General features: G+C 33.6%; 1 protein-coding gene across 2 annotated transcripts in view; it reads left to right on the top strand.

The window, feature by feature from the left end:
• Window positions 1-13054, top strand: part of SMC4 (structural maintenance of chromosomes 4) — a 32743-nt gene extending 19689 nt beyond the window's left edge. The window contains exons 14-24 of one of the 2 annotated variants that reach the window (XM_070466501.1): window positions 1585-1810; window positions 1896-1975; window positions 2879-3031; window positions 4132-4258; window positions 7884-8073; window positions 9121-9265; window positions 9524-9697; window positions 10315-10497; window positions 10638-10870; window positions 11386-11569; window positions 12034-13054. In XM_070466501.1, coding sequence (XP_070322602.1) covers window positions 1585-1810; window positions 1896-1975; window positions 2879-3031; window positions 4132-4258; window positions 7884-8073; window positions 9121-9265; window positions 9524-9697; window positions 10315-10497; window positions 10638-10870; window positions 11386-11569; window positions 12034-12186 — 1848 coding nt within the window. In that variant the 3' untranslated portion in view covers window positions 12187-13054. Of the gene's footprint in view, window positions 1-1584; window positions 1811-1895; window positions 1976-2878; window positions 3032-4131; window positions 4259-7883; window positions 8074-9120; window positions 9266-9523; window positions 9698-10314; window positions 10498-10637; window positions 10871-11385; window positions 11948-12033 lie in introns of those variants that run through there. The other variant, XM_070466502.1, reaches the window with a different exon arrangement.
• The last annotated feature ends 356 nt before the right edge of the window (window positions 13055-13410 follow it).

The raw sequence follows: 13410 nt of genomic DNA, 5'->3' as shown, positions 1-13410 counted from the left end.
TTCGATAACTACTTTTTTAAAAAATAGAGAGAAAAACACTTAAATATAATTCACAATCGTAAAATTCATTATTTTAAAATATATAGTTCAATGGGTTTTAGTACATTCACAGAATTGATTGTTCTACCATGACCACTATCTAATTCTGGAATATTCATTACCCCAAGAAAGGAACCCTATACACCCGAGCAATCACTACCCTTGTTCTCCCACCCCCCTGCAACCTTTAATTGACTTTTTGTCTCTAGGTTTATGTATTCTGGACATTGTGTATAAATGAAATAACACAATATGTAGCCTTTTGTTTATGGCTTCTTCAACTTGGTGTTCAAAGTTCATCCATGATGGAACTTCCCTGGTGGTTCAGCAGTTAAGACTCTGTTTCCACTGCCAGTGGCAGAGATTTGATCCCTTTTATGGGACCTAAGATCCAGTTCTCTGTCTGCTCTTTTTTAAAAAAAAGTTCATGTTGCATCATCAGCACTTTAATCCTTTTTATTGCCAAATGCTCTTCCCTTTTCCATTGTGTTCTGTAGCACATTTTGTTTATCCATTCATCAATTGGTGGACATTTGTCTTGTTTCCGTATTTAGGCTGTTTATGGTTAATACTGCCATGAATGTTCATGTACACAGGTTTTTGTACACCAATTTTTCATGTGCTTATTTATTGGCCATTTCTTTATCTTCTGTTCAGATTCTTATTCATTAATTGGTTTGTCTTACTGTTGTTAAGAGTTCTTTATATATTTTGGATATAAGTCTGTCAAATACACAGTTTGCAAATATTTTCTCCCATTTTGTGAGCCATCTTTTCATATTCTTGTAATGGATCCTCTGAAGCACAAATTTTAGATAGCAGTCTATTTACTTTTGGTTGCTTGGGTACTGGGTGTCATATCTAAGAAGCTACCATGTAATCCTAATGTCAGGGTGATTTACTTTCTCTGTTTTATGAGCTTTAGAGCTTTGGGTTTTACATTTAGTTCTTTAATCCATGTTAATTTTTTAAAGTGGGGGGTCCAGCTACTCTTTTGGGTACTGGGTTGTTCTTACACCTTTTATATTCTTTCCCCATTGAATTTTCTTGGCATGCTCGTCAAAAACCAACCAATCATAAATGTAAGAGTTTATTTCTGGTCTCTTATTTATGTCTGACTTTGCATTGATGTCACACTGTCTTGATCACTGTAGATTTGTAGTAAGCTTTAAAATCAGGAGTCCTTTAAGTTTGTTCTTTAATCTCTTTTTTTAATATAAATGGGATTTTCTTAATCTCATTTTCAGAGTATTTATTGCTAGTGTAAGAAATACAGTTTCTACATATTGATCTTATGTTCTGCAGCTTTGCTGAATTCATGTTAGTTTTAATAGTTCTTTCATGTGAGGATTCCTCACAATATATATAAGATCAGATCATCTGTGAATAGAGATAATTTCACGATATCTTTTTCTTAAATAACAATAATGTTATGTAGATAACTAAGAACTTTGTATACATATCCTTATGTTTAACATGTGTATTCTATAATGTGTAACGTGTATTCTATAAAGGATACCTAAAGAAACATCTTTTTTTTTTTAGATGGCAGTGTGGGCAAAGAAAATGACCAAAATTCAAACTCCTGAGAATACTCCTCGGTTATTTGATTTAGTAAAAGTAAAAGATGGGGCAATTCGCCAAGCTTTTTACTTTGCCTTACGGGATACCTTAGTAGCTGACAGCTTAGATCAAGCCACACGAGTAGCTTATCAAAAAGATAGAAGATGGAGAGTGGTAACATTACAAGGGCAAATCATAGAACAGTCAGGTAACAGTTTTTTCCTTTGCTATTGAGTCTACTTAATCCTGTTGGGGGGAGACATACCTGTAAGTCTGACTTCTCTGTTCTCCAGGTACAATGACTGGCGGTGGAAGCAAAGTAATGAAAGGAAGGATGGGTTCATCAGTTGTTGTTGAAATCTCAGAAGAAGAGGTCAGAAATTAGTCGAGACATTTTTGTTAAAGCAGCTTTATTGATACATAACATACTATAGAATATTCTACTGTTTTAAATGTACTGTAATCATATTTTCAATTAACAGGTTGAACTTGCTATAAATGGCTAGTGTATAACCTGTGGGATTTCATATGAAGCCTGTTAAAGTTCTAAAAATATGTTAATTAAAAAGTATGTACTCAAAAACATATCTTTTTCTGTTACCACACTTGGATCATATAGTTTATTTCACTATTAACTTACTGTTTGACATTTGTTTCTTCACAGTTACTACTGTATTACATAATTATCTTTTGTATTTCAAAATAATGACTTAAATTGTAAATATAGCAAAGACTTCTGATATGTTTCCAGATTTTTATTTCAAAATATTTTGTTTTCAGAAGTAAAATAGAATGTCAAAATGCCCAAAAAAACCTATGTTCCATTATCACAATCAGAACACTATACTACTTTCTTCCTTAAAGTTCTGAAGTAGTTTATATTCTTCCTCTTAAGTATTTGGATAGTAAGCCTTCACTATAACTATAATTGATTATACAACACTTAAAATTGTCTTTTCACCTGGATCTGTGATGCAGAAATTAGTTGACCATCTCCTAAGCATTAGGTTTTAGAATTGAAACTGGGGTGTTTGGTGTGTTTCTGGTCTTTTTTTTTTAATTGGAAGATAATTGCTTTACAGTGTTGTGTTGGTTTCTGCTATACAGCAACATGAATCAGCAATAGGTATACATATGTCCCCTCCCTCTTGAACCTCCCTCCCTGTTTCTAGTCTTTAAGATCAGAAATTTGGGTTTTCATCATTTCATACATTGCTGTTAATCTGAAATAACTCTTGTTGGAGTAAACTTAATTCACTAGTATTTTTCTTTGTAGGTAAATAAAATGGAATCACAGTTGCAGAGAGACTCTCAAAAAGCAGTGCAAATTCAGGAACAGAAAGTACAACTGGAAGAAGCAATACTTAGGTTAAGGCATAGTGAACGAGAAATGAGGAATACATTGGAAAAGTTTTCTGCAAGCATCCAGGTACCTTTTTACCAATATTAGCTGAAACTGTTGGAATTCAACAGAAATTTGGCAGAAGCATTTTATTGTTTGCTTATAATTTTTAAAATATAAAGGGGAGGGGGAGGTTGGGTTAGGGTCTGTTGATTTTTTTGCTTCCTTGAGTACTAATGATAAGTGTCCTGTCACAATGTTGCTCCAGCCATAGCTATTTCTGGTTTCCATTTGGACTTGCCAGAAATGTGTCTTCCTGTAACAATGACCCTTTATTTTATTCTCCTTATAAAGTGGAAAGTTTTCTTAATTATACAAAAGCAATGCATACCCACAGTCTTTTTTTTCATGCCCACAGTCTCTTTAAAAAAACCAAACCAGGAAAGTTTTTAGAAAATACGCAAAAGATTATCACCTTCAGTTTTTGTGTATGGCCTTTAACTTTTAGTGGCAGTATCTAGTTTGCTTGTATGTGTTTATGTATGTGGTAGATGTTGATATACCTACTAAATTTGCATATGGATTTTTATAGTCTTATAGTAACTTTTCTTCACTCAGTAATTAGTTTCCTTTTCAAGCAAATGTAAGTTTAATTTGTGTGCAATTATATTGACATAGTTTGTACCACAGTTTGATAAAGGTTTTTCTGTGTTGGCTGTGTACACCACTATGTTTTAAATATTCTTGTTAGGCATACCTTAATATGCTCATCCAATTATTTCCTTAGTGCTAAAATTATAATTAACAGCCAGTATGTGTACAATGTTTTTAAGCATTTGGTGCATAACACCAAATTGTTCTCCAAAAGTTCTCATTTATTTACTACTGGTAGCATATGCAAATAATTTTTCTAAGTGAACACTAAGTAGTCTTCAATATTTTCTAAGTTTGCTACACGGATGTACTAAAAAATAGCATTTAACTTGTCTTTGTAATGAATTTATACATTTCATGTGTTTTGTTGGCCATTTTCAATTTTTGTATTTATTGTTTGTTTTCTGCCTTTTCTTGTTAGTTTTGTGTTTTTCTTAAAGATTTTAAGAACCTTTTTAAATTTAAAATGTTTAAAGCAAATATTATTTTTTGTAAGTTAAAATACTGGCCTTGAATTTTAAAACATTCTGTAGCGTTTATCAGAGCAAGAAGAATATTTGAATGTCCAAGTTAAGGAACTTGAAGCTAATGTACTTGCTACAGTCCCTGACAAAAAACAGCAGAAATTGCTTGAAGAAAATGTTAATGCTTTCAAGACAGGTATGTTTAAATACAGACTTTTTCCCCTATATTGTCAAAAAACAGGTTTGTAATATTTGTAATGTTTAAGATCACAATTTGTAGAATAAAAAATAGTAGAGTATATATATTACATTCAAGTGACCACTGTTACACGGTTTTTATTTTTATTTCGTCCTCAGACGGTTATAAAGTGAGTACTAATAAATTATGTCATTTGACAGATATGAAAACTGAGGCACAGAATGGTTTATATAATTTGCTCAAGGTCACATAATATATGTTGGTGATATAGGAATTCAGGATGAAGGCAATCTGATTCCAATACCTGTGCTGTTAATGAGAACTTAAAGAACATACATTTTTCTTTCCAGAATTTCTTTTTTCCTCTGTATATATAAACATGTAAGTGTTCTACCAAAGTTACTCAACAAGAAAGGGAATTAGTTCATAGGCTTATAGTCAGAACTGGCTTTGACATTAAAATCCTCTGGCCGTGTACTTGAGTAGCCCACTTCTATTTCCATGTTCAGGTCATCTAGTCACTCAGTCATATCCAACTCTTGGTGTGACCCCATGGTCCACCAGGCTCCTCTGTCCGTGGGATTCTCCAAGCAAGAATACTGGAGTGGGTTGCCAGTTCCTTCTCCGGGGGAAGGTCTCCTGGAAAAGAGGTCTCCAGGGAAACCCACTTCATGTTGGCTTCAGTTAAATGTACATAGGTATCATCTTAAGCGCAGGAGGAGGTAACGGTGAGTTTCTCAGTATTTCAGTGACCCCAGGAAACACAGCCTTCATCACATCAAGACAGACCCTTTTTACAGTCTGGTTCATGAGCAAAGGAAGACAAATACTGATTGTTCATCCATAAGTATTAGATGGACTGGAATTGGAGCAATTATCCAAATGTTAAAAAAATAAGGGCCTTTTCTTGCAAAAGAAAAAGAAGTGAAAAGATTGTAAGCAGACAGATGTCTACTGTGCACATTGCATATTAATGTAAACCTGTATTTTTTATTTTTGTAGTCATATTTATATATTTTTTTATTTATATTTTTAATACTGAGGTATTCACTCAAAAAAGTATCTGCTACTGACCAAGCTTTGTTTTAGATGCTATTGATCAAGCTGTGAACAAAATAAAGTCCCTCTTTTCAAGGAATTCACCCTTAAGAGATAAGGAAACTAAACAAATAGATCACATACTATAACAGGTGGTACTAGGTGATAAAAGTAAAACCAGGAAAATGGTACTGGATGGGGATTCAGATAGACACAGTGGTTAGACAGGCTACTGCTAGAGATTTGAGCAGAGACCCAAGGGAAGTATGAGTGCAAATGTGGGAGAAGAGCATTCCAGGAAGAATGTAGAGACCCTAGGGCAGAAAGTAGTATGTCAGAAGTTTCTAGCAAGGAATCCCTAGAATTAACTGATAGAGTAATCCAGATAATGTAGAGCCTCATAGGCCATGTCTCCAGGGGAAATCAAAAGCCACTGCAGAGTGATACACAGGGAGGTGACATAACCTGACAAGACCTTTTTTTCCCTTGCATTTATTTTGGATTTGTGTTTTGTTCTTGCAGACACAGACTTCACCCTACTCCTCCTTCCCCAGGGCTCCTTCCCCAGGGTACCTACAGTATTTGTTACTGCTTTGATGGAACCTAGTGGTCAAACAAAAAATAAATCTTTATCATTCATAACAACACTCTCATTGAGAGACTACAAGAATTTGTAGTTTGAAAAGGACTCCTTGACTTTATTAGGAGCCATCTCCTCTTGTGGAAGTACTGGTTATTATTAGTAGACTTTCTTAATGTCTGATATGGAAGCCCACTTATGCAAGCATATCTTTAAGATTAAATATTTCATTTTACATTAATTTAGATTTTTAAAATCTGGCAAATGTGTGGAGAATAAAAGGAGCAAGCTGGTATGAAATGGTGACTTTGAAATTAGAAATTACATTATGTCCATTTTCCCCTCCTATTTCTAACAGACATGCTACTATAAATAGGCAGGGAAATTTACTGCATGTTAGGTACTTTAAAATAAGGAAAATGATGTTCTGAAGAATGGAGCCCTTTGCAGTTGCGTACTTGGTCCATCCCAGTGTAAGTCATGACGCCGTGACCCCACAGCAGCTGGCACTCTACCCCACAAGGGAGCTGAGCACAGACTCGCCACTGTTAGCAAAACAATTCTTTCAATAAATCTAGTATCTTTAAGGGAGAGGGGAGAGTTAGACTAAAAGGGGCAGGGTTTTGTTTAGCTTTTTTTTTTTTTAAATCAAGTGGTGATCTCAGAAATACAAAAAATAGACATTGTAATTAATTAAACTCACTAGATGAGCTTTTAAAATCAGACTAAAGAATTCTCTGATAAATGTGGAACAAAAAGATAATTGTAAAATGTGGAGAATATTGAAATTCCCTCTTACCTAACAGAGAATAGACAGTCAAGAGGAAACAACAGTTAAGTCTTTTCCTCTCAGCAAATCCTACCTGCTTTCTTCTATGCTAAATGCTACATACCTCCCACAGAAGCTTTATGGGAGTTTGTTTCTATAAGTTGGCACGATATCTGCTTCCTTTCTAGACATAGGTATAGATAGCTTGAACCCCTTACCTTTTTGCCACCTTTCATGTTTTCTACGTCATATAATGATTAGGGTTCAGGTATGGAGAACAGAATCCACTCTGGCTAGTGTAAATAGGATTTTTGGTGCAGGAGTGTGCATTTAAGAGAGAAAATGATTGTTTATAGGATCATTGTGATAACTTAAATTCTATGTTAAACGCTAAGAATAATTTCCAGCGCTACTCTGCAAAACCGTGAAAGAAACTATACCGCCTCTTCTACAATTGAAAAGCCGTCTCTCAGAGTAGGAAGATGACACTATAACTGCCAACAGCAGAAGCACATTGTTACCTATTATAATCCACCCCATCAAAGTTAATGCCATTGCCTGTCAGTTTTCACAAAACTCTTGACAGAACATCACATTCTCTACTGCCACCAAGAAAACTTTTCCATGACTTCCAGCAGAAACATGCTCAGTTCATCACTTTTGCTATCCAAATTGTATGAATTTTTCTTGATAGAATGGACTTAAATTTATGTCTATTAAACACTAGGTCCAAGGGAATCTAGGAAGTGCAACTTAAGAGCCTTCTGTGCCACAGAGAAAAGTGCCACTTTATTCTATCTCCCCCACTTTGTTATAGAGAAGAGAATTTGAGGGTTAGCAGAATTAAATAACCACAGCTTCTTCACCCCCAGTCTGTAGTTGGGTACAGAGTCTAAGGGTAAAAAATCATTATAAGACAAATAGTCAAAGTACTCTATAAACTTCTGTAAAGAGCTTCACAGTATGAAGCCATTAAGAAATATGGGTTATGTTCACAGCTGAGCCAAAGAATTAACTATATGTTGTTGTAACACCATTTGTTTTCATATAGGGCATTCTGGTTTTGCGTTTGGGGTTTTGCTTTGTTTTTGAGGCCCTTTTCCTCAAATGTTTAAAGTTTCTTTTGCATGTATCAGGTTAAGTTGTATTGACTGAAGAAATTTATTGAATGCATCTAACAAATTATGCTTATTAGTGTAGAAACACAAATTAATTTTACTTTTTTTATCCCCCAGAGTATAACAATGTGGCTGAGAGAGCTGGTAAAGTGGAAGCTGAGGTTAAAAGGTTACACAATATCATCGTAGAAATCAATAACCATAAACTCAAGGCTCAACAAGACAAACTTGATAAAATAAATAAGCAATTAGATGAATGTGCTTCTGCTATTACTAAGGCACAAGTGGCAATCAAGACTGCTGACAGGTAGAGTTTGCATACTACCCTGTCTTCCTCTTCCCCACATCACACTGAAAAGGATTAATATTTAAATTTAATGTCTAATAAATGTTTCCTGTTACTTATTAAGATCTGACATTGTTACCTAGTAGGATTTTAATAGGTGGAGGCCAATAATAAACATTATATGATTAGTTTGTGAAAACTGATAAAACAGGTATGGCTTACCAAAATGTGGTTATGTAACTCCCTAGTTGTGAGGACACAGAAGTTAAGAGTTTCATTTCTCTGGTTTAGAGGATTAGATGGTGATTCATTTAAATAGATCTAGGTCTTAGGAGAATAAGAAGGATGAGATCTATTAGCATAATTGTTTTAGTAACTGAAAATTTTAGATTATTCCATTGTCCCAAAAAGTTTTTAATACATTCATAATACAGGTCTTGTTTTAAATTTTAGAGTATTAAAGTATTCTAAAATAAAGCACAGTATGTATACAATGTTGAAATGTAAACAGCTGTTTGTCTTAGAATTATAAATTGGTTGCATAGTGTTTATCTGGTTATTCAGTTATTGTAGTGTCCTTTGTTAAAAGGTGCTAATTAATAAGCAGTGTTTTACCTAAACACAGGTATCAGTCACAGGGGAAAATAGTTGTGTGTGTGTGTCATTGTCATCCCTGGTGTCCTTTGCCCATTTCCTCCCTCTGCCCAAAACACTTATTTTCCCTGACTTGAACCAGGAAGTAATTTACTTGAAGATACAGTTTCAAGAGTTAAAGATTTAAGAACCTCCAGTCTGACAAGAAAATGACAAGACTATAATAATACAGTGGACAATTTTGCTTCATAGTCTTAAGATTGAATGAAACGAAAATTTTATATAAGGAAGTTTCATTAATTTGAGAGTTTAATAAAATATACAACATCCCACAAATGTGTGTACAAACATAAAAATCAATTGAAAGATTTTTAGTAAAACATAAGTTTTTTTAAACATTTTTTTAAATCTGTGATCGAAAACTGTCACATTAATGTCATGAAAAGTTTTTAATATAAGATTTTGCTTGTTTAGAAATCTTAAAAAAGCACAAGACAGTGTCTTACGTACAGAGAAAGAAATAAAAGATACTGAGAAAGAAGTAGATGACTTAACAACAGAGCTAAAAAGTCTTGAAGACAAAGCAGCAGAGGTTGTAAAGAATACAAATGACGCAGAGGTAAGATGGGGAGAGGGTGCTCTTTGAAGCAGTAGAGAATTATGGATGACATCAGTACCTTGTGTAGTAAGCATTCAGTAGGTTACACTTATATTAACTTCCATCTGTGTAATAAAAAATGACTATTTTAACTTACTGTAAATAAAAACATTTTCTTTAAAGTGAAAGAGGCATGAGGCGAGAGTGCTGACTTCATCTTTGTAATGTGAAAATCCCTATTCTGAGATCATATCTATAGCAGCTCTTTTTGTTTTCTAGGCATCCTTACCAGAAATTCAGAAAGAACATCGAAACCTACTTCAAGAACTAAAAGTAATTCAGGAAAATGAACATGCTCTCCAAAAAGATGCACTTAGTATTAAGTTGAAACTTGAACAAATAGATGGTCACATTGGTGAACATAATTCTAAAATAAAATATTGGCAAAAAGAGGTGAGAATTGTTAGTCAAGTGTAAATTTAAAATACCCTTTATGAAAAAAGTTGGGGTTTGTGTTTTTGAAGTATGTTGTAATTCTTAATTTCAGGCTATATAATCATATCTCAGGTTTATAGGGAACAAAATGAACAGTATATAGGAGTTATTATATACAGAAAAATAAGAGTAATGGTTAGAATTAATCAACATTTTCATCCCAGGGCTGATACAGAGGTTGAACATGAACACTTGAGCACTACTACTATTTTTTTTTTTAAGTCCTTTGAAAAATAGTTGATACACTAAAGAGTCACCACTTATTATATGTCATTCTGGTAATTTGTCTTAAATTTGTGTGTGTGTTTTTTTTTTTAAATATATTTGGCTGTCAGGTCCTAGTTGCTCCATGCAGGATCTCTTATCACAGTGCATGAACTCTCTAGCTGTCGCACCAGGGCTTAGTTGCTCTGTAGCATGTGGAATGCTAATTTCCCAACCAGGAATCTAACCCACATCCCCTGCATTGCAAGGCAGCCTCTTAGCCACTTGACCACCAGTGAAGTCCCTGGGAGGTTTTTTTTGAAACAATGAATTGTAACACTGCATTTTCCAATATTCATCCAACTTTATAGATTTCAAAAATATCACTGCATCCCATAGAAGATAATCACGTTGAAAAGGTTCCAGTTCTAAGCCCAGAAGAGCTTGAAGCAATCAAGAACCCAGATTCTATAACCAATCAAATTGCAGTTTTGGAAGCCCAGTGTCATGAAATGAAACCCAATCTTGGCGCCATTGCAGATTATAAAAAGAAGGTACAAGTAAACGACTCATGTGTAATGGTCAGAAAGTCTCTTCAGTCCTTAGCCTAAATTGTTAAGCCTTTATTATATAATTAGCAGTTTTAATTCTCATGTCAAATGTATACCGTGTTTTTCTCATATTCTTTTCATAGGAAGAATTATATTTACAACGGGTAGCAGAATTGGATAAAATTACTAATGAAAGAGATAATTTTAGACAGGCATATGAAGATCTTCGAAAACAAAGACTTAATGAATTCATGGCAGGTTTTTATATAATAACAAATAAATTAAAGGAAAATTACCAAATGCTTACTTTGGGAGGCGATGCTGAGCTGGACCTTGTAGACAGCATGGATCCTTTCTCTGAAGGAATCACGTTCAGGTTTGTAATGATGCCATATACCAAGTTTTGGATTTTTCTGTTAACATCTCTGTACATATTCCCCAAACTTAGTATTTTTTAGGGGTGGGATATGACAATTAAGTCTACAGCGTATTTTATTTGATAAATAACTAGTTTGCCTACAGTTTTCCTGTGTAGCTCAGCTGGTAAAGAATCTACCTGCAATGCATGAGACCCTGGTTCAGCTCATTGGTCAGCAAGTTCCCCTGGAGAAGGGATAGGCTACCCACTCCAGTATTCATGGGAAATAGGAAGACTAGCAAGACTGACTTACTGATCTACTGTTTAAATCTTAAATTTTCGTTGGGTGTTCTTATGTGTTCATCCTCCAATAATATTTTTATAAAATAACCCACCAATAATTTATATTTATGAAAAAGCAAGTTAGGTATTTCCAAGGAAGGTGGTAGAAGCCAATTACAGGAAACAAATCATGGAGTCTTAATTTAGTTTTACAAGTAATTTAAATGACGAGATTTTCTTAATTATTTCAGTGTTCGACCACCTAAGAAAAGTTGGAAGAAGATCTTCAACCTTTCAGGAGGAGAGAAAACACTTAGTTCATTGGCTTTAGTGTTTGCTCTTCATCACTATAAACCCACTCCCCTCTACTTCATGGATGAGATTGACGCAGCCCTTGATTTCAAAAATGTTTCTATTGTTGCATTTTACATATATGTAAGTAATCATCTAGAGCTTTTCATTCTGAGAATTAATGTGTTCCCTAAACATTACACATGGAATTATTTGGATTCTTTCAAGCTTTTGCCATTCTCTACTCCCATGGTATTAATAGAGACCACTTTATTTGAGCGAAATAGTTCCATTTTGGTAAAGTAAAATATAAATGTAAATTAGTAGCAGAAACACAGGTAGAACTTTTTTCTTTTCCCAGATCTTTTTTCTACTACAAGACTTCTACTAGGCAACTATCCTTCCAAATACCTGAGTTCTTCTCTAACCCAGATACTATCTCATGAATTACCCATGTTGTCATTCTTGTTCACATTAATTATCAATGTCATGTTCAATTTATTGCCTAAGAAATATTTTAGGTAAGTGAAGTTAGATCTTTATTATGATTCATACATTTACATATATATGTATAATTTTTCTAATTTATTATGTTTTTTTCTCTTTAGGAACAAACAAAAAATGCCCAGTTCATAATAATTTCTCTTCGAAATAATATGTTTGAGATTTCAGATAGACTTATTGGAATTTACAAGACATACAATATAACAAAAAGCGTTGCAGTAAACCCAAAAGAAATTGCATCTAAAGGACTTTGCTAAATTTGCTTAATCTGAAGATTTTTCAAAATCTTACCATAGATTCAACATATTGTATTTACTTTCTATTTGTAAAGGATATAAATTATATAAAATACCTATTAAATTGTATCATAGTTTCTATTTTATGCTCTTAAGAGATGTTACAAGTTTAATAAAATATTCTCCATATGCCTGTTTCTAGGAGATTGTAAGAATCTGACAATTTTGTACTATGGAGAAAATAAGATGCCTGGACAGTCAGATAACTTCCCCTTAGTTCCACAGTGCTACCTGCAGAGTTAAAAGTACATTCTTGATGAATAGTACAGTTGTAAACTAAATCTTGTTAAACCAGTCATTCTGAATTGTAAGAATGAGAATTTGAGTATTATACATTCTTAAACTAATGTGCTTGACTGTTTAAACACTTGTGAAAGGGCCAGCAAATGTCTGAAATAACTTGAGTGGGTTGAAAAGGAAAAATACCCACTATAGTTGCTTCAGAAAAAGAATGATTTAAGTGTATAAGGGTTAATTTCTTTTGTATAAATGGAAATTAGGTTGCAGTACTGTTTGTCCATCAAGTTGTCAGAAGGCTTTCTTGTTATTGTTACACTGCATTAGCTCAAGAATATACTACTGGAAATATGATGGCAACCACTTCATTTTCAGAAAAAAATCCTGGTATTGAATCAGAAGTCTGGTCTAAGCTATTCAGTTTCTAGATAGCCTGAGAATTAAAATTTAAAATAACCTTGTAAAAATAACCTTGTTATTCATAGTGCATTATTGTTTAGGTACTGAAACCCAACAAAGACAGTCTGTATCATAATCAGTAAGATGTAAATACATTAGCATGGACTTAAATAAAGTAAGATCTAAAATTCAAGTATGGTCATTTGTTTATAAAGTCAAGATTATACAAGAAAGGTAACTAGAAAAAAGTGTCAGTATAATCAAGGTCTTTTCATTGGTGAGAACAGAGATGAATTTAATATTTTCATAACTAATGGAAAAGTGTAGTGCTTTTAAAAAGTTAAAGTAGATAATGCCCATAGCCCGTAAGAAAATTCCAAAGCAACCTCTGAGTTTCAGCACCTTAAGCCACTCAATAAATGAGTTTATTATAATGTAAACTTTTGTTAAACATAAAAACTTAGAAATATTTCAAGATTATATACTTTAAATTTTACAATCCCATCCTCAAAAATACAAAACAGAAGAGCATGGAAAAGAGTCAGTTAT

Source organism: Odocoileus virginianus, chromosome 4 (assembly GCF_023699985.2).
Source record: "Odocoileus virginianus isolate 20LAN1187 ecotype Illinois chromosome 4, Ovbor_1.2, whole genome shotgun sequence".
Taxonomy (NCBI): domain Eukaryota; kingdom Metazoa; phylum Chordata; class Mammalia; order Artiodactyla; family Cervidae; genus Odocoileus; species Odocoileus virginianus.
The sequence above is the reverse complement of the archived record's forward strand: the minus strand, read 5'-3'. Positions and strand labels throughout refer to the sequence as shown.